Below are 20,581 nucleotides of genomic sequence, written 5' to 3' on the forward strand. Positions count from 1 at the left end.
TATTATTATCATTATTAAAAGTAATTAGTTTCAAGGGGCATTTGAGTTTCACATATGAATTTTTTGTCTTAAGAAAATCTGTTTTCTGGCCTTTCAAGTAACATTTCTATTGCCACCATGCCCTAATCATGGTTCCAACTGCAGATAAGCTTGTGTAAACACTACGTGGTTTTCCACCTTATTTAGATAAATCAGTATCTGAGTAAAAATGCAGTGTGTGATGCTGTAAGTTTATGTGATATTGGATCTCCTAATCTACTGTTTTAAGAAAATCAATATCTCAATATTAATTTCAATTAGGATACACTTAAAAATTAACAGGGTGCTATGGCATTTTAACCTTGATTATGGTTTTTACTCCCTAACGCTGCTCTAATTTAGATTTTCACATGTTTATGAACTCACTGCAGATGGTGACTGCAGCCATGAGATTAAAAGATGCTTACTCCTTGGAAGGAAAGTTATGACCAACCTAGACAGCATATTAAAAAGCAGAGACATTACTTTGCCAACAAATGTCCCTCTAGTCAAGGCTATGGTTTTTCCAGTGGTCATCTATGGATGTGAGAGTTGGACTGTGAACAAAGCTGAGCACCAAAAAAATTGATGCTTTTGAACTATGGTGTTGGAAAAGGCTGTTGAGAGTCCCTTGGACTGCAAGGAGATCCAACCAGTCCATCCTAAAGGACATCAGTCCTGAGTGTTCACTGGAAGGACTGATGCTGAAGCTGAAACTCCAATACTTTGGCCACCTCATGCAAAGAGTTGACTCATTGGAAAAGACCCTGATGCTGGGAGGGGTTGGGGGTAGGAGAAGAAGGGGACGACAGAGGATGAGATGGCTGGATGGCATCACTGGCTGGATGGACATGAGTTTGAGTAAACTCTGGGAGTTGGTGATGGACAGGGAGGCCTGGTGTGCTGCAATTCATGAGGTTGCAAAGAGTCGGACATGTCTGAGCGACTGAACTGAACTGAACTGATGAACTGTTCCAGTTTTTTTGTGTGTGTGTGTGCTAATCTCTGTTAGTTTCTTCCCTCTGGTCTATCCTTTCTATATTTTCAGAAACAAGTTTTAGTGAAGGCAGGTCAAAGTGATGACACAGGAGAAGTAAGAAGAGAGTAGCATGTCTGTTCCAATTCTCTAATTGAAACTGAAGTCTTGGAGTTCCTTCTCAATTTTAGGAAAGTGGGGTGAAAGATAATTTCACCCTCTTTATCAGACTGTTGAAAGTGAAGTACTGTGTTTAGGATAAATCCAGAGTAGAAATAGTTTTTGAGCTCTGTGGAAGAGCTGACATTGGAGGACTACAATTTTCTTAATGGGAAGTTTTTAAGAAACTTCAGATTTTTTTCAGTTTTTCAGATTTTCCACTTTTTGTGCTTTCAAATATTGGTAGTTGTACTTTCAAGGAAAGACATGGTAAGGACCTAACAGAAGTAAAAGAGATCAAAAAGAGGCAGCAGGAATACACAGAAGAACTACACAAAAAAGGTCTTATTGACCCAGATAACAATGATGATGTGGTCACTCACCTAGAGCCAGATATCCTGGAATCTGAAGTCAAGTGGGCCTTAGGAAGCATTAAGATGAAATAAAGCTAGTGCAGGTGATGGAATTCCAGCTGAGCTATTTCAAATCCTAAAAGACGACGCTGTTAGAGTGCTGCACTCATTATGCCAGCAAATTTGGAAAACTCAGCAATGGGGTTCCACAGGACTGGAAAAGCTCAGTTTGTTATCATTTCAATCCCAAAGATGGACAATGACAAAGAAAGTTTAAAGTTACACACAACTGCACTCATTTCATATGCTAGCAAGGTAATACTCAAAATCCTTCAAGCTAGGCTTCAATTGTATGTGAACTGAGAACTTCCAGATGGAAGAAAAGGAAGAGGAACCAGAGATCAGATTGCCAACATCTGTTGAATCATAGAAAAAGCAAGAGAATTCCAGAAAAAAATCTACTTCTGCTTCATTGACTATGCTAAATCTTTTGACTGTGCATCACGACAAACTGTAGAAAATTCTTTAAAAGGTGGGAATATCAGACTACCTTACCTGTCAAGAAGCAAAAGTTAGAACCAAACATGGAACAGTGGACTGGTTCAACACAAGAAAAGGAGTATGACAAGGCTGTATGTTGTCACCCTGCTTATTTAATTTATATGCAGAGTACGTCATGCGAGATGCTGGACTGGATGAAGCACAAACTGGAATCAAGATTTTCAGGAGAAATATCAACAACCTCAGATATGCAGATGTTATCACTCTAGTGACAGAAAGTGAAGAGGAACTAAAGAACCTCTTGATGAAGGTGAAAGGAGAGTGAGAAAGCTGACTTGAAACTTAACATTCAAAAACTAAGATCAGTCTATGGTCACACCACCCTGAACATGCCTGATATTGTTAAAAAACTAAGATCATGACATCCAGTCCCATCATTTCATTGCAAATGTGCAGTGTTAAATCACTTACTTGTGTCCAACTCTGTGCAACCCTATGGACTGTAGCCTGCCAGGCTCCTCTGTTCATGGGATTTTCCAGGCAAGAATACTGAAGTGGGTTTCCATTTCCTCCTCCAGGGAATCTTCCCAGGATGGAAGGGAATTGAACCCATGTCTCTTATGTCTACCTGCATTGGTAGGAAGATTTTTTACCACTAGCATCACTTGGGAAGCGAATATATGCGGGAGAAATGGAAACAGTGGCAGATTTTATTTTCTTGGGCTCCAAAAACACTGCAGATGGTGACTTCAACCATGAAATTAAAAGATGCTTGCTCCTTGGAAGAAAAGCCATGATAAACCTAGACAACATATTAAGAAGCAGAAACATCACTTTGCTGACAAAGGTCAAAGCTATGTTTTTTTCCAGTAGTCTGGTATGGATGTGAGAGTTGGACCATAAAGAAGACTAAGAACCAAAGAACTGATGTTTTTGCACCATGGAGCTGGAGAAGACTTTTGAGAATCCCTTGGACAACAAGGAGATCAAACCAGTCAATCCTAAAGGAAATCAACCTTGAATATTCATTGAAAGGACTGATGCTGAAGCTGAAGTTCCAATAGTTTGACCACCTGATGTGAAGAGCCAACTCATTGGAATAGACCTTGATGCTGGGAAAAATTGAGAGCAGAAGGCGAAGGGGGGGTGACAGAGGATGAGATGGTTGGATGGCATCACTGACTCAATGGATATAAATTTGAGCAAACTCCAGAAGATAGTGAAAGATAGGGAAGCCTTGGATGCTGCAGTCCACAGGGTCGCAGAGTTGGATACGACTTAGTGACTGAACAACAATGTATCTTTTAAATATTCAGTTCAGTTCAGTTCAGTCACTCAGTCATGTCCACTGTTTCTGACCCCATGAATCGCAGCACGCCAGGCCTCCCTGTCCATCACCAACTCCCGGAGTTTGCTCAAACTCATGTCCATCGAGTCAGTGATATCATCCAGCCATCTCATCCTCTGTTATCCCCTTCTCCTCCTGCCCCCAATCCCTCCCAGCATCAGGGTCTTTTCCAATGAGTCAACTCTTTGCATGAGGTGGCCAAAGTATTGGAGTTTCAGCTTCAGCATCAGTCCTTCCAGTGAACACCCAGGACTGATCTCCTTTAGGATGGACTGGTTGTTGGTAAGATCTAAAGTGATAACCCCTCTTTCATTCTTGGTGTTGTTAAATTCGTGTTCTCTTAGTTTTTCTTGATTGAATTTTTTGCTAGAGGATTATCAGTTTCATTAGCCTTTCAAAAAGAATTACCAGTTGACTTTGTTGATTTTCTTTATTGTGTATGTTTCCTATTTCATTGATTTCTATTAGCTTTTGTTCTTCTCATTTGGTTTTGATTTGTTGTATTTTTATAGATTCTTGAAGTGGAATCTTAGATCATTTGCTGTCAGTTTTCTCTTCTTTTCTAATGTAAGCCTCAAGGAAGCATAAATGCTGTAAATTATCCTCTAAACACAATTTCAGTTGCTTCATACTGACTTTGAAACTACATAATTTTTGTATTTTATCATCATGAAATGTTCTTTTCTCTCTGAATATATTCCTTATCCTATAGACTTACTTCATATAATATTAATATATATAATACAGCTTTCTCTGATCAGTGTTTGCATGGTAAGTCTTTGTGACCTTATGTTTCTGTGTTTATTCAGTGTATGATTTTGTCTTACTTTATCTAGTCTGATCATCTTGCTTTTAGTTGGAGTGTTTAAATTATTTAAATTTAATGTAATTATTTATATACTTGTGTTTAAGTTTACTAGCTTGCTGTTTGTTTTATGGTTTTTTGTTCCTATTTTAATCTTATTTGAGCACTTTAATACTCTATTTTACGTACTCTATTGGTTTATTGGCTATATCTCTTTTTGCAGAGCTTATCATCATGTTGAAAATATTACTCTCTAATCACATTTTTCTTTAGATATCATGTCACTTGATATATAATGTAAGACCTTATTATAGTATACTTCTATTTTCCTGTTCTTGTTATTTATATTACTGTTGTCATATATTCTACTTATGAATATATTATGAACTTTCTAATACAAAATTGCTATTTTTGTCTTAAATATTGTAGTGTTTTAAAAATGAGAAGAAGTTTCTAAAATGTTTACTTGCAGACTTATTTAACACAGTTCTTATAGCTTTGGTTATAGCTTTGGGTAGATCCAAGCTTTCATTTATTATCACTTTCCTTTACCTTTTAGACGTTTAGATAACATTTTTGTGTAGTGTATGTCTGATAACCTCACATTCTATCATCTGTTATTCATCTGAAAACACTTTAATTTTTTTTCAGGTTTGAATATTATTTTCAAAAGTGTCTGAATTCTGTGTTAATATTTGCCCCCCACCGAGTACTCTAAAGATGCTTTTGCATTATTATCTGGTTTGCATTACTTCAAACAAGAAGTCAGTAATACTTAACATTGTTCCCCTATATAGTGTGTGTCAAAATTTCCTGGCTGCTCTTAAGAGTTATTTTTGTTTATGAATGGATTTCAGCAATATATTATCATGTGCCCTAGGTGGTTTTATTTAGTTTATCTTGTTTGAGGTTTGTTTAGCCTCTTGGATCAGTGGGTTTATAGCTTCATTAAATTTGGAAAAATTCCATCTGTCATTTTAAAATATTTTTTTCTACTCATCCCTTATTTTGAATCTCCAAATAACATATTTTACATGGTTTGATATTATCCTTCATGATACTAATTTCTACTCATATTTTTCTCTCTCTACTTCAATTTGGATAGTCAATTGCTATGTGTTGAATTTCCAATTCTTTTATTCTGCAATGTCTAGTCTCTTATTAAGTTAATCCAGACAATTTTTCAATCCAGATATTGTATTTTAGTTTTAGAAGCTCCATTTGCTTATTTTTTCTCTACTTTGTTTTTATGCCTCAGTAGGTATGTTTATATTAGAGGCTTAAAGACCTTATCAGCCAATTAAATCATCTCTCTAATTTCTGAATTTGCTTTTAATGATTGCTCATTTAAAAATTTTTTTATGGGTTATATTTTTTTCTTTGGAAGTCTAGTTTTTTGACTGGATTCAGGCATTACTAGGTAGTCTTTTACCAGAAAGAACTCTAGCAATGAATAATCAGAATATACTCAGAAACAAGGGAATTTAAAAAATTAAGTAATTGATTCCCTTTTCTTCTTTTCAAAATATGTTCCTTGGATGACCAATGATACATTGTTGTTTTGGTTTCCCTCGTTAGCCTCAAAACTTTTTATGATCTCACCTTACTTGCCACAAACCCCACCTATACACCTACCCTTCACTTCTGTAGCAGTTGCTTCCCGTTTCAACAAACCCATCTTTAAATCAATAAACATTTGTATATTCAAGATCATATTTACTTGTGTGAGGTGGGAGAAATAACAAAATCCAGGGTTAGGTGATAGATAGGAGGAGCAAAGGGTGATGAAATATGCTAAAAACTGATTCAACTAATATTTTCCCCAAATATTTGTGTGTCTTAACAGTATTGAAGCTTATGCAACTTCAGTTCAGTCGCTCAGTCATGTCCGACTCTTTGCGACCCCATAGACTGCAGCATGCCAGGCTTTCCTGTCCATCACCAACTCCCAGAGCTTAGTCAAACTCATGTCCATTGAGTTGGTGATGCCTCCCAACCATCTCATCCTCTGTCATCCCCTTCACCTCCCACCTTTAATTTTTCCCAGCATCAGGGTCTTTTCCAATGAGTCAGTTCTTCACATCATGTGGCCAAAGTATTGGAGTTTCAGCTTCAGCATCAGTCCTTCCAATGAATATTCAAGACTGATTTCCTATAGGATGGATTGGTTGAATCTCCTTGCAGTCCAAGGGACTCAAGAGTCTTCTCCAACACCACAGTTCAAAAGCATCAATTCCTCGATGCTCAGCTTTCTTTCTAGTCTAACTCTCACATCCATACATGACTACTGGATAAACCATAGCTTTGACTAGATGGAACTTTGTCAGCAAAGTAATGTCTCTGCTTTTTAATATGCTGTCAAGATTGGTCATAGCTTTTCTTCCAAGGAGCAAACATCTTTTAGTTTCATGGCTGCAGTCATCATCTGCAGTGATTTTGGAGCCCCGCCAAGATAAAGTCTGTCACTATTTCCATTGTTTTCCCATCTATTTGCTATGAAGTGATGGGACCGGATGCCATGATCTTAGTTTTCTCCAACTGGGAGCTCTCCAAATAATGGCATGCTTGCTCTGTACTTTCATCTTCTACCTTTTAAAAAAAGTGTCAGTTTCTTTTAAAATTATAAAATGTTTAATACATTAAACTTGCATGAAGGAAAATTTAAAAGATACAAATAATTGGAAAATCATCCTGTGTTAATAGATTGAAAGAATTAATATTGCTGAATCTCTATACTGCTCAAAGTGATCTATAGGTTTGATGCAATCCCTATCAAAATCTCAATAGCATTCTTTATATAAATAGAGAAAAGCCTCAAAATATGAGTGTATCATTTAGTTTTCATGTATTTGTGAATTTTTTCTGTTTTCTTTTCATTCTTGATTTCTAGCTACCATTGTGGTCAGCAAAGACACTTGGAATTATTTTGATATTCTTAAATTTTCTGAGACTTGTTTGTGATCTAGCATGTCCTGGAGAATATTTCATGTGTGACAGAGAAGAATGTGTATTTTTCTATACATTGGGTAAAAATATGCTCTATGGGTCAGTGTTCTGGGTGAATGGGTACTATGTGTATGGTAATGCCATTTAGCCTATAGTGTTGCTCAGTTCTGTTGTTTTCTTATTGATTTTCTGTCTGAAAGACCCATCCATTATAAACAGTGGGATATTTTTGTATTACTTATATTTCTCCTTAAAATCTGTCAATGTTGGCTTTGTTTATTTACATTTTTTGATGTTGGGGGCATATATTGAATATATACGTAATTGAATGGGTTATCGATTCTTGTTGAACTGACTATTTAATCATTATGTCTCCTATGATGGTTTTAGCTTAACTTCTCTTTTGCCTGACTTTGCTTTCTTTTGATTACTATTCACATGCAATCTCTGTCTCTACCTCTTCACTTTCATCCAATGTGTGTCATGAAATCTAAAGTATGTAGTTGGGTCTTGTTTTTTAATCTACTCAGGCCACTCAACATTTTTCAATTGGAAAGTTTAATACATTTACATTTAAAATCATTATTGAAAGGTCAGAACTTATTATTACTACTTTGTTCATTGTTTTCTGTCTGTTTTGTAGTTCTCTTGTTCTCTTCTGTTGCTTTCTTTGTGAAGTGGTTTTTCATAGTGGTATGCTCTGACACTTTTCTCTTTATCTTGTTATCCACTATACTTTTAATTGTGGTTACCTGGAAACCTTCATCAAGCAATTGATAGCTATAATAGTCTATAACTGAAGTTAAGTACAATTAAGGTAATAATTTAAATTTAATAGTACACGGAAACTCCATATTTTACTATTGCCCCAATACTTTATATCATTGTCAGATTTTATTTATTTACACATTATTTTTCCACCAGCAGATGTCTGTGGTTATAGTTATTCTTGCTGTGTTTGACTTTTGATTTACAAAACATGGTTAAAATCACGTGCTGAGATTACAATATATCAGTATTCTATACTTCTCTTCATATTTATCTTTACTAATGAGAGGGAAGACAAGATTAGTGGTGATGAAACCCCTCAGTTTTTGGTTTTCTAAAATTTAAAAAATCTCTCTTCATTTTTTTTCCCATTTATTTTTATTAGTTGGAGGTTAATTACTTTACAATATTGTAGTGGGTTTTGTCATACATTGACATGAATCAGCCATGGAGTTACATGTATTCCCCATCCCGATCCCCCCTCCCACCTCCCTCTCTACCCGATCCCTCTGGGTCTTCCCAGTGCACCAGGCCCGAGCACTTGTCTCATGCATCCAACCTGGGCTGGTGATCTGTTTCACCCTTGAAAACATACATGTTTCCATGCTGTTCTCTCGAAACATCCCACCCTCGCCTTCTCCTACAGGGTCCAAAAGTCTGTTCTGTACATCTGTATCTCTTTTCTGTTTTGCATATAGGGTTATCGTTACCATCTTTCTAAATTCCATATATATGTGTTAGTATGCTGTAATGTTCTTTATCTTTCTGGCTTACTTCACTCTGTATAATGGGCTCCAGTTTCATCCATCTCATTAGAACTGATTCAAATGAATTCTTTTTAACAGCTGAGTAATATTCCATGGTGTATATGTACCACAGCTTCCTTATCCATTCGTCTGCTGATGGGCATCTAGGTTGCTTCCATGTCCTGGCTATTATAAACAGTGCTGTGATGAACATTGGGGTGCACGTGTCTCCTTCAGATCTGGTTTCCTCAGTGTGTATGCCCAGAAGTGGGATTGCTGGGTCATATGGCAGTTCTATTTCCAGTTTTTGAAGAAATCTCCACACTGTTCTCCATAGTGACTGTACTAGTTTGCATTCGCACCAACAGTGTAACAGGGTTCCCTTTTCTCCACACCCTCTCCAGCATTTATTGCTTGTAGACTTTTGGATAGCAGCCATCCTGACTGGTGTGTAATGGTACCTCATTGTGGTTTTGATTTGCATTTCTCTGATAATGAGTGATGTTGAGCATCTTTTCATGTGTTTGTTAGCCATCTGTGTGTCTTCTTTGGAGAAATGTCTGTTTAGTTCTTTGGCCCATTTTTTGATTGGGTCATTTATTTTTCTGGAATTAAGCTGCAGGAGTTGCTTGTATATTTTTGAGCTTAATCCTTTGTCTGTTGCTTCATGTGCTATTATTTCCTCCCAATCTGAGGGCTGTCTTTTCACCTTGCTTATAGTTTCCTTTGTTGTGCAGAAGCTTTTAAGTTTCATTAGGTCCCATTTGTTTATTTTTGCTTTTATTTCCAATATTCTGGGAGGTGGGTCATAGAGGATCATGCTGAGATTTATGTCGGAGTGTGTTTTGCCTATGTTCTCCTCTAGGAGTTTTATAGTTTCTGGTCTTACATTTAGATCTTTAATCCATTTTGAGTTTATTTTTTGTGTATGGTGTTAGAAAGTGTTCTAGTTTCATTCTTTTACAAGTGGTTGACCAGTTTTCCCAGCACCACTTGTTAAAGAGGTTGTCTTTTTTCCATTGTATATCCTTGCCTCCTTCGTCAAAGATAAGGTGTCCATAGGTTCGTGAATTTATCTCTGAGCTTTCTATTCTGTTCCATTGATCTATATTTCTGTCTTTGTGCCAGTACCATCCTGTCTTGATAACTGTGGCTTTGTAGTATAGTCTGAAGTCAGGCAGCTTGATTCCTCCAGTTCCATTCTTCTTCCTCAAGATTACTTTGGATATTCGAGGTTTTTTTGTATTTCCATACAAATTGTGAAATTATTTGTTCTAGTTCTGTGAAAAATACCATTGGTAGCTTAATAGGGATTGCATTGAATCTATAGACTGCTTTGGGTAGTATAGCCATTTTGACAATATTGATTCTTCTAATTCATGAACATGATATGTTTCTCCATCTGGTTGTGTCCTCTTTGATTTCTTTCATCAGTGTTTTATAGTTTTCTATGTATAGGTCTTTTGTTTCTTTAGGTAGATATACTCCTAAGTATTTTATTCTTTTTGTTGCAATGGTGAATGGTATTGTTTCCTTAATTTCTCTTTCTGTTTTCTCATTGTTAGTGTATAGGAATGCAAGGGATTTCTGTGTGTTAATTTTATATCCTACAACTTTACTATATTCATTGATTAGCTCTAGTAATTTTCTGGTAGAGTCTTTCAGGTTTTCTATGTAGAGGATCATGTCATCTGCAAACAGTGAGAGTTTCACTTTTTGTTTTCCTATCTGGATTCCTTTTACTTCTTTTTCTGCTCTGATTGCTGTGGCCAAAACTTCCAACACCATGTTCAGTAGTACTGGTGAGAGTGGGCACCCTTGTCTTGTTCCTGATTTCAGGGGAAATGCTTTCAATTTTTCACCATTGAGGGTGATGCTTGCTGTGGGTTTGTCATATATAGTTTTTATTATGTTGAGGTATGTTCCTTCTATTCCTGCTTTCTGGAGAGTTTTAATCATAAATGAGTGTTGAATTTTGTCAAAGGCTTTCTCTGCATCTATTGAGATAATCATATGGTTTTTATCTTTCAATTTGTTAATGTGGTGTATTACATTGATTGATTTGTGGATATTAAAGAATCCTTGCATTCCTGGAATAAAGCCCACTTGGTCATGGTGTATGACATTTTTAATATGCTGTTGGATTCTGTTGTCTAGAATTTTGTTAAGGATTTTTGCATCTATGTTCATCAGTGATTTTGGCCTGTAGTTTTCTTTTTTTGTGACATCTTTGTCTGGTTTTGGAATTAGGGTGATGGTGGCCTCATAGAATGAGTTTGGAAGTTTGCCTTCTTCTGCAATTTTCTGGAAGAGTTTGAGTAAGATAGGTGTTAGCTCTTCTCTAAATTTTTGGTAGAATTCAGCTGTGAAGCCATCTGGTCCTGGGCTTTTGTTTGCTGGAAGATTTCTGATACGTTTTCAATTTCCTTGCTTGTGATGGGTCTGTTAAGTTCTTGTATTTCATCCTGATTCAGTTTTGGAAAGTTATACTTTTCTAAGAATTTGTCCATTTCTTCCAAGTTGTCCATTTTATTTGCATAGAGCTGCTGGTAGTAGTCTCTTATGATCCTTTGTATTTCAGTGTTGTCTTGTGATCTCTCCATTTTCATTTCTAATTTTGTTAATTTGGTTCTTCTCCCTTTGTTTCTTAATGAGTCTTGCTAATGGTTTGTCAATTTTGTTTATTTTTTTCAAGAAAAACCTGCTTTTAGCTTTGTTGGTTTTTGCTATGGTCTCTTTAGTTTCTTTTGCATTTATTTCTGCCCTAATTTTTAAGATTTCTTTCCTTCTACTAACCCTGGGGTTCTTCATTTCTTCCTTCTCTAGTGTTTTAGGTGTAGAGTTAGGTTATTTATTTGACTTTTTTCTTGTTTCTTGAGGGTGAGGTAAGCCTGTAATGCTATGATCCTTCCCCTTAGCATCAACTTCACCTTTTTCTCAAGTGCACATGGAACCTTCTCCAGAATAAATCACATCCTGGGCCATAAATCTAGTCTTGGTAAATTCAAGAAAATTGAAATCATTCCAGTCATCTTTTCTGACCACAGTGCAGTAAAATTAGATCTCAATTACAGGAAAAAAATTTTTCAAAATTCAAATACATGGAGGCTAAATAACAGGCTTCTGAATAACCAACGAATCATAGAAGAAATCAAAAAAAGAAATCAAAATATGCATAGAAATGAATAAAAATGAAAACACAACAATCTCTCTTCATTTTTAAAGGACAGTTTGCTAGCTAAAGAGTTGATGAGTGGAGAGGGAGGTGGGATGCGGGACCGGGATGGGGAATACATGTAACTCTATGGCTGATTCATATCAATGTATGACAAAACCCACTGAAAAATAAAAAAAAATTAAAAAAAATTAAAAAAAAAAAAGTTGATGATTGGCAGATTTTTTTCTCTAAGTGCTTTGTATATGTTTCCCTGCTCCCTCTGGTCAGCAAGGTTTCTGCTGAGAAATCTGCTTTATGACAGGAGCTCCCTTATATGTACCAAATCACTTTTCTTTTAATGCTTTCAAAATTATCTTTGTGTTTGAATCATAGCAAGTCTTGTTGTAGAATTCTTCAGGTTCTACCTACCTATGAACTTTTGGGCTTCATAAATCAAGTTGTCCTCTTTTTTTCCCTAAATCTGGGAATTTTTCAGTCATTAAATCTTTAAATAAGCTTTCTGCCTCTTTTCTTTTTTCCTACTGAGGCTCTCATAACGCATGAATAATTTTGCTGTATGGTTTCCCATGCATTATGTATGAATAATTTTCACTGTTTTTTGTCTTGTTATTGCTGTTCAGTCGCTAAGTCAAGCTTGACTCTTTGCGATGCCATGGACTGCAGCACACCAGGCTCCCCTATCTTTCACTATCTCCCAGAGTTTGCTCAGATTCATGTCCAAGCCAGTGATGCTACTTAACTATCTCATCATCTGCCACCCCCATCTCTTTTGCCTTAATATTTCCTAGCATCAAGGTCTTTCCTAGTGAGTCAGTGCTTCACATCAGGTGGACAAACTATTGGAGCTTCAGCTTCTGCATCAGTCCTTTCAATGAATATTCAGAGATAATTTACTTTAGGATTGACTGGTTTGATCTCTTGAATGTCCAAGGGACTCACAAGAGTCTTCTCCAGAACCACAATTCAAAAGCATCAATTCTTTGGTGTTCAGTCTTCTTTATGGTCCAAGTCTTCCATTAGTACTTGATTTGTTCCTCTAACAAGATAATTTGAAATAACCTGCCCTTAAGTTTGCTGATTCTTTGTTTTGGACAGTACAGTTTGCCTGAAGCACTCTATTGAATTTTTCAGTTCAATTATTGTATTCTTGAGTTTTAGCAGTTCTATCTGGTTTCTTTTTGTGTTTTCTGTTTTTCAGTATATGTGCTGCTGAAGTGAGCACAGTGTTTCTATTTTTTAATTAAACTTGGCCATTTGTTCATGTACTTTTCCTGATGGTGTTCAGTTGTCTGTTTCTGTTCTTTTGTAGCCATTGAGTTTGAACCAATTATTTTTAATTTTTTGTCAAGCAGTTCATAACTCTTGATTAGTTCAGGGTAGGTTGCTGGAGTTTTATTGGTTTCAAGTGGCATATTATTTTGCAGATTCTTCATGATCTGTGTAGTCTTGCATTGGTGAGTGTGCATTTGAAGGAGCAGACACTTCTTCCAGAATTTACAGACTGATTTCAACAAATCAAGATCTACTGCTTTGTCCTTGAACAGATAGGACTGCCCCTGGTCTTGTGGTCCAGTGAAGCTGGAGTCAGGTTATGTGGCTGCTGCTGGGGCTGCGGTTGTGTCTCTGGTCAGTGGCCCTGTTGACAGGTGCATGGATGGGTGTGGCTTCCTCTGGGTGCTGAGGTGGACAGGATTGCCTCCCTAGTGTGGTAAAGTGAGGCAGAGCCTAGGTTGCAGGGTGCACTAGAATCTGCACTCACACTTACGTCCACAGTTGACAATCCTGTTGTCAGGGATGCCAAGTGGTGTGACTCCTTCTGGATGTCTGGGCAGACAGGACTGCCCAGGACCACGGTGGTGCAGGGTTGGTGCCACATCAGGGAGCAGTTTCTGAGTCAGTACTGTCTGAAGTTGGCAGGCATGTTGCTGGGGGCACACTGTTTCTGTGGGTGAATGGAACCACCTTTTTGTCATCTCACTGATGTCAGATACGAATACAGAATTAGCATGATGATAGAATTAAGACCAATTAATGCCGGGAGCCATTATGGAAGATCCCACCCATGACAAAGTCATGAAGAAAATACTGGACAGGCAAGGCCGTCCAGGATCGCATCTATGACGAGGTCATGAGGAAAAAACCTGACAGGCAAGGCCGTTCAGGATAAAAGGGACCCTCCAGGTTGGCCTTGGCCTCTACCCCACCCTGTATCCTCCCCCCTTTTCTGCTGTTGTTCTTGTTTTCCCTGCTGCGGATTCTTGTATTGCCTGCCGAGAACTCTCCTGCTCCTCTTTCACTGAATAAAGACCAACTTAAAACGCTAATTAATAAATCTCCTGGATGCTGGTACCCTATAAAGGGGCCAGGGATGAAGGAAATGCTTCAATTCAAGCCCTTTTGCTGGCATTCTGGCTTGTTTGATAAATGTGTGCTCCCATTGCAAAAAATGCTCATGATTGTTCTAGACATCCTAAGCACAGTACGCTAACAAAGGAAACTATTAAGCATAGGTCCCTCCGCGGGGTGAGAAAAGCTCCACAAATATAATAACCACAAATGTGCTTAATAGAGAAAAACTTTAGATAGAGATTAGCTGGTGACTTCTTGCAGGTAGTTAACTTTTAGACTAAGAGCCTGTTTTGTGCCATATCTGCTGTTTTTGCAGTCCTTCGCATTTCTGTTCTGTAAAAACGCAATTCTATCTAGTTCCCATAGAGATGACACTTAATAGAAAGAAAATAGATTAACCACAAAAAAGACAGGGTTGTCTACTGAAGTTGCTTAAAGTTACACCAGGTGCAAGCCATAAATTGTCAACAGGCCTGAAAGCCAAAAGATATTATACATAGAGATTAACCATAAGAAAGGCCCTAATGGGCACAGAGCCCTTTGCGGGGTGAGGAAGCTCTATTAGAGAATACAAAAAATATTGTTTTAAAAGTGGTTATTGGACCTACGTTTGATTGATGTTAATGTAATAAGGTTGTGCAGTGGAAACTATTGTTAGTATAAGAGTTTAGCCCTACTGTAAAAACAATAAGATAATTGTTAATTTTAACCAGGAGTGCTAAACAGGGGCTCCCTCACCAGAGCTGCAGAGTCTTTGTGTGTTAAACTTTTTAGATAAATTTAGCTGAGAACTTCAGCAAAAAGACTGACTTTTGTGTTAACATGATTGTATTTCTATTACGTTGCAACCTGCTGTATCATGAGACTGCCACTTTTCTGTTTTCTGCTAAGCTCAAGGCCAGAAGATAATGAACAAAACATCTATGGGAAAAGACTCTCATAAACAAAAAATATACAGAGAACACCTGGTTTAGGGAAGGACAAGCTAATGTAATGTTAAACTAAGTCTGTATGCTTATCTCCCCCTTTGAAATGTACCAACTTAGGGTATAAAGGCTATGGTGAAAAATAAAGCAACTGCCAGACTCTGCTACGCACTCCAGTCTGGTCTGTTTTTTTCTCTTTCTTTCTCTCTCTCTCTCATTCACCAACGCCGTTCATCCTGAGGGTTCCTCTGGATCCTGCTGGGGCTGGACCCTGGCAAATTAATATCACTCCGTATGGTTTTCTATGATTTCTGTTTCAGAAGAAAAGTCTGTGATAGGAACTCTTTGGCAAACTCACTGTCTTATAAATTTCCATTCAGAACTCATTCTCTCCCAGGTTTGTTGACAAATACCAAGTTTTCAAGAGAAATGTCTAGGACCATCCCTTCTCTCTCCTATGACTTTCTGAGCTTACTTAACAGAACAGACTCATCTTTTTCCCCATTTAGGTCATCTAAGAAATTTTTGGAGTATTTTGTCATCAAAATTTATCAGAAAAATAAAATTTGGTACATTAAAAGTGGATTAGTTATTATGTCAGTATTTCTTCTCTTGAGCCATTATCTGTCTACAGGTTGGCATGTACTAATGGATCCAGCCTATATGATTTTCTCTATGCTAAGCCACTTGAGGAGTGGCTCATGGGTGAGAAAACTGATTAAACTAGTAGCAGAAAGTCTCAGAAAAGCTTTCTAACTTTGTCTAGACAATAGATCTCTACACACTCATAGCCATTTCACTCTAGTTTGGTTCTGCTCTTCAAGTCTCTATACTCAAGTTTGAGTGCCCCATATTATGCATTATTTTCTTGGGCTCTGTAGATCCCAGGCTCTTAAATGAGAAACTTCTCCAACCAAAATAAAATATATGTTCCTGGTATTCAGCCATTACAGATGATCTGTCTTGGTCCCTGTAGTTTCCTGGACCTTAGATAAGGAATTCACATTTCTAGCCAACCTCAAAGTATACCTTGCTGGGATACAGTCATTCCAAATTGACCCTGCTTCTGGATTTCTCTTTAGAAACTTGGTCATGAAAATGCAACTCTGACACTAACTGTTAAATTCTCAGTTTGTGCTCAACTCCTAGAAAGTTTTCACACTATTGCCTATGACATATTGTTTTCAACTTGCAAGCAAGGAAAATGAAGGCTCACTGTGTTTGTTGTTATTTTTATCTTAGGATCTGTGCGTCTGATTGGAGGGGATAGACCCTGCTCAGGCCATGTAGAAGTACTTTCTGGAAAAGCCTGGATCCCAGTGTCTGATGGGAATTTCACACTCCCCACTGCCCAGGTCATCTGTGCACAGCTGGGATGTGGCAAGGCTGTGTCTGTCCTGGGACACGTGCCCTTCAGAGAGTCCGATGGCCAGGTCTGGGCTGAAGAGTTCAGGTGTGCGGGGGAGGAGCCTGAGCTCCGTGTCTGCCCCAGGGTGCCCTGTCCAGGGGGCATGTGTCACCACAGTGGAGCTGCTCAGGTTGTCTGTTCAGGTGAGATGTAGATCAGGACTAACCTCCCTGCACTCTCTGTTGGGGACAGAAAATCATGAGAGTTTGCTGAAATCCTGTCTTCTTCTACCAGCGTACTCAGAAGTCCGGCTCATGACAAACGGCTCCTCTCAGTGTGAGGGGCAGGTGGAGATGAACATTTCTGGACGATGGAGAGCTCTCTGTGCCTCCCACTGGAGTCTGGCCAATGCCAATGTTGTCTGTCGTCAGCTCGGCTGTGGAGTTGCCATCTCCACCCCCAGAGGACTACACTTGGTGGGCAGAGATGACCAGATCTCAACAACCCGATTTCACTGTTTGGGGACTGAGTCTTTCCTGTGGAGTTGCCCTGTGACTGCCCTGGGTGGCTCTGACTGTTCCCATGGCAACATGGCCTCTGTGATCTGCTCAGGTAAGAGAGAGGGAAGAGTTATTGGTACTCAGGATGCTCCTGGAGTGATATGTCTCCAAGCGCAGATAGTGAGGGAGAACTGACTTCAAAAGTTAGATATTTCATGATGAAATACGGGTTTTGTCATTATTCATTCATGTTTCAGATCAGGGCAAGAAGCATAAAGGAGAATACATATTTTAAGTAAACATAGTATAATAATCATAATAAACAATGTATAAGCAAAAAGGATATGCCTCAGTCAGGGATTTGTCCCCACTGAACTATGTGAGAATTTCTATACTCATCAGATTCCTTTACCTGATAACTCAGGATGTATTTCTTAAGACATTCATTCAAATTAAGGAAATTTCAATTTCATACAACATTATAAACTATTTTGAAATACATCTGAACTTGAATTTTTTTTTATTTTGAGGTTATAGTAGAAAGGTTTAACTACAAATTCGGTATTTTTAATAAATCAGAATTATTCAGATTTTCTATTCATCCTTATGTCATTTCAAATGGAACCATTCAAAGAATTTCTCTACTTCAGCTAATCGTGTAAAAGTTTTGGCAAAGAGGGAGTGATGCCAACCTCATGGTTGTTTGCTCCCTTCCTATTGGCTTCTTTTTTTAACAACTAATTAACCATACATCCATGATTGAAAGTGCCTCTGTGAAAGTTGTGGGATCCCATAACTTTTATCAAAGGACCAGGAAGGTGGTCACTCACCTGGGCATCCAGTAATAGGCAGGTAGACATTGGTACAGACTGGAGCCAGCAGGAGCTAGTGAAGTTGTCCCAGCACCCTGGGTCATAGTCAGGGAAAATATGGAGAAATGTGGTGAGTGATCATTTGGTCAGATACCTATAGATATTGTTAGAAGTCTAGGATTCCTGAAGGGAGATTTCATTACTCTGTTAGAACCAAAAACGTAAGTTTGAATTATTGGAGAGGATTAAAGGATTTTGCCAGTGCTGCTCCTTATCCCAAGGTGACACAGCATGACTTTGAACTAGCCGGTGGGGCCTCTCTCATGGGCAAAAAGGAAAGCAGTGAGCTAGTACCCACTTGATATTGCTGGGGAAACTAATTTCTCTCCAGCAGCACCCAGAGTTCTGGGGCTGAACCTCTATGACTGAGGGGAGAGAGGAAATATGAAAGATAATTAAGAATGTCAAGGAGTGTAAAAGGGATGCAATTCCTGCAACTACATTGAGGGCTTCAGCAGGAAGCCCATCCATAAGACTCTAGGAGAATGTCACCCAAAGATCTCTCTCCCTGGGCCCATAGATACTCCAAGTCCCTGAGGGTACTAAATCTTTAGTAAATCATCTTTACTGCCACCCTTCTGACAGCTGCTTTTATGTGTTTCCAAGTATGGAGATGAAAGCAAACTCCAGTAAATGGAGTGATTTCCAAAAACAGACTAGGGTCTGTGGGCAGGGAGGTAACCACAGGCTTGAGCTGTAGCACAACATTCTGCAAAACAAAAGAGAGGTTTTCAGCAACCTGCTGAGTTTTAAGGACCAAAGAAGACATAAAAGCTTAAGGTATTTTCTATAAGAGGAAGCAAGAAATGTAGAGCGACTCTATATAAGGTCAGAAAACAGTATATACCACCTGAAGGTAATCAGTAAAGATTTGATGGGGTGTCTGCTACATCTAAAGCAAAAGCAGCAATGCAAAAGTTCAAGGAACTTGAAGAATTAAAGAAAGTAGTCATCACCAAAGAGTAACAGTAACTTTTCAGAACTGACAAAGACACATATCAAAGACATGGATTTTTGTAATCTAGTTTATAAAGAATCCAATACAGCTGTTTTGAGGAAACTGAATGAGCTGTAAGAAATGACAGAAAGGCAATTCAATGAAATCAGGGAAACAATAGATGTAAAAATGAGAAGTTTAACAAAGAGAAGTCCTAAAAAGAAATTCTGGTGCTGAAGAGTTTAATAAATGAAATGGAGGAAAATGCAACAGAGAGCATCTACAACAGAGTAGATCAAATTAAAGATAGAACCAGTGGTTAAAAATGAGTAAAAAAGGAAGACTATACCCTATGTGATTTATGGGTCTACACTAACATAAAAATGTCTAGAAGAGAGGGAGAGGGTGGCAAAAAATGTATTTAAATGAATAATACTTTTCTTTCTTTTTTTTTTTTAACTTTTTTTTTTCTTTATTAGTTGGAGGCTAATTACTTCACAACATTTCAGTGGGTTTTGTCATACATTGATATGAATCAGCCATAGAGTTACACGTATTCCCCATCCCGATCCCCCCTCCCACCTCCCTCTCCACCCGATTCCTCTGGGTCTTCCCAGTGCACCAGGCCCGAGCACTTGTCTCATGCATCCCACCTGGGCTGGTGATCTGTTTCACCATAATATACATGCTGTTTTTTCGAAACATCCCACCCTCACCTTCTCCCACAGAGTTCAAGTCTGTTCTGTACTTCTGTGTCTCTTTTTCTGTTTTGCATATAGGGCTATCGTTAATACTTTTCTAACTTGGGAAGAGGCTTGAAAATTCAAGCCGATAAAACTAATAGGTCACCTTATAACCCTAATGCAAAAGACCTTTTCTCAGAAACATTATAGTTAAACTGTAAAAAGTCAAAAACAAAGACTTATAAAAGTAGCAGGAAAAATATTGACTAAAGTGGAATAACTAAATGATTATTTAGCATGCTGTTTAAAATTTCAAACTGCTGGTCAGATGCAGGACCAGCTTTTTCACTTTGCTTAGGGTTGCAGATTGATGATTTACATACAGTTCATCCATGTACACAGACTGTCTTCACTAGTGACCAATGAAGCATAAATCAGACATAGGTGGTACTTCTTTCTATTAGCAAAATCTAGGGGGAAATTCCACTTATTATAGTATGAAAACTATTAAATATGTAGGAAGAAACTTAAAATATCTAAAGGGCTTGCATTGGAAGTCACAGAGCATCTAAAAAAATAAAGACGGATATCATGTTCATGGATTAGAAAACTTAATAGGCTGTCAATTATCTTCACTTAATATACAAACTAAGTCTAATCCCAGTAAAAAGCCAACCAATATTTTTATAGAACTTTACAAGCAAATTCTAAATATTTATTTAACTGTGAAAGAAGTGGAATGGAGAAAACAATTTTGAATAAGAAGGGCCAAAAAGAAGTAAGCTAACTTCAAGTTTCCTACTACATATCCACAGCAACATGGCCATTGAATAAGAATAGCTAAATAGATCAATAGAGCACAATAAAGTTCAGTAACAGACCCAAACCCATGTATGTGTTGAAATTCTACAAAACCATAGAGATATTTTAAAGGGGAAAATACATTCTCTTTAAAAAATGATCTGCTAATTGGGAAAAAAATGAACTATGATCCTTATTTCACATCATAAGCATCTTTCCCCCCATCCTCACCCTGAAGAAAAACCCCAATCCATCAGCTCAGTTCAGTTCAAATCTTAATCGTGTCCGACTTTTTGCGACCCCATGATTCGCAGCACGCCAGGCCTCCCTGTCCATCACCAACTCCCGGAGTTTACTCAAACTCATG

The 20,581-nt window shown here is 37.9% G+C and overlaps 1 protein-coding gene across 1 annotated transcript in view; it reads left to right on the top strand.

Annotated features, from left to right (window-relative positions):
* Window positions 1-20,581, top strand: part of LOC136172481 (antigen WC1.1-like) — a 62,558-nt gene that overhangs the window by 9,148 nt on the left and 32,829 nt on the right. Inside the window, exons 3-4 of the mRNA XM_065941929.1 lie at window positions 16,316-16,624; window positions 16,716-17,033. Coding sequence (XP_065798001.1) covers window positions 16,316-16,624; window positions 16,716-17,033 — 627 coding nt within the window. The remainder of the gene's footprint in view (window positions 1-16,315; window positions 16,625-16,715; window positions 17,034-20,581) is intronic.

Source organism: Muntiacus reevesi, chromosome 1 (genome assembly GCF_963930625.1).
Source record: "Muntiacus reevesi chromosome 1, mMunRee1.1, whole genome shotgun sequence".
Taxonomy (NCBI): domain Eukaryota; kingdom Metazoa; phylum Chordata; class Mammalia; order Artiodactyla; family Cervidae; genus Muntiacus; species Muntiacus reevesi.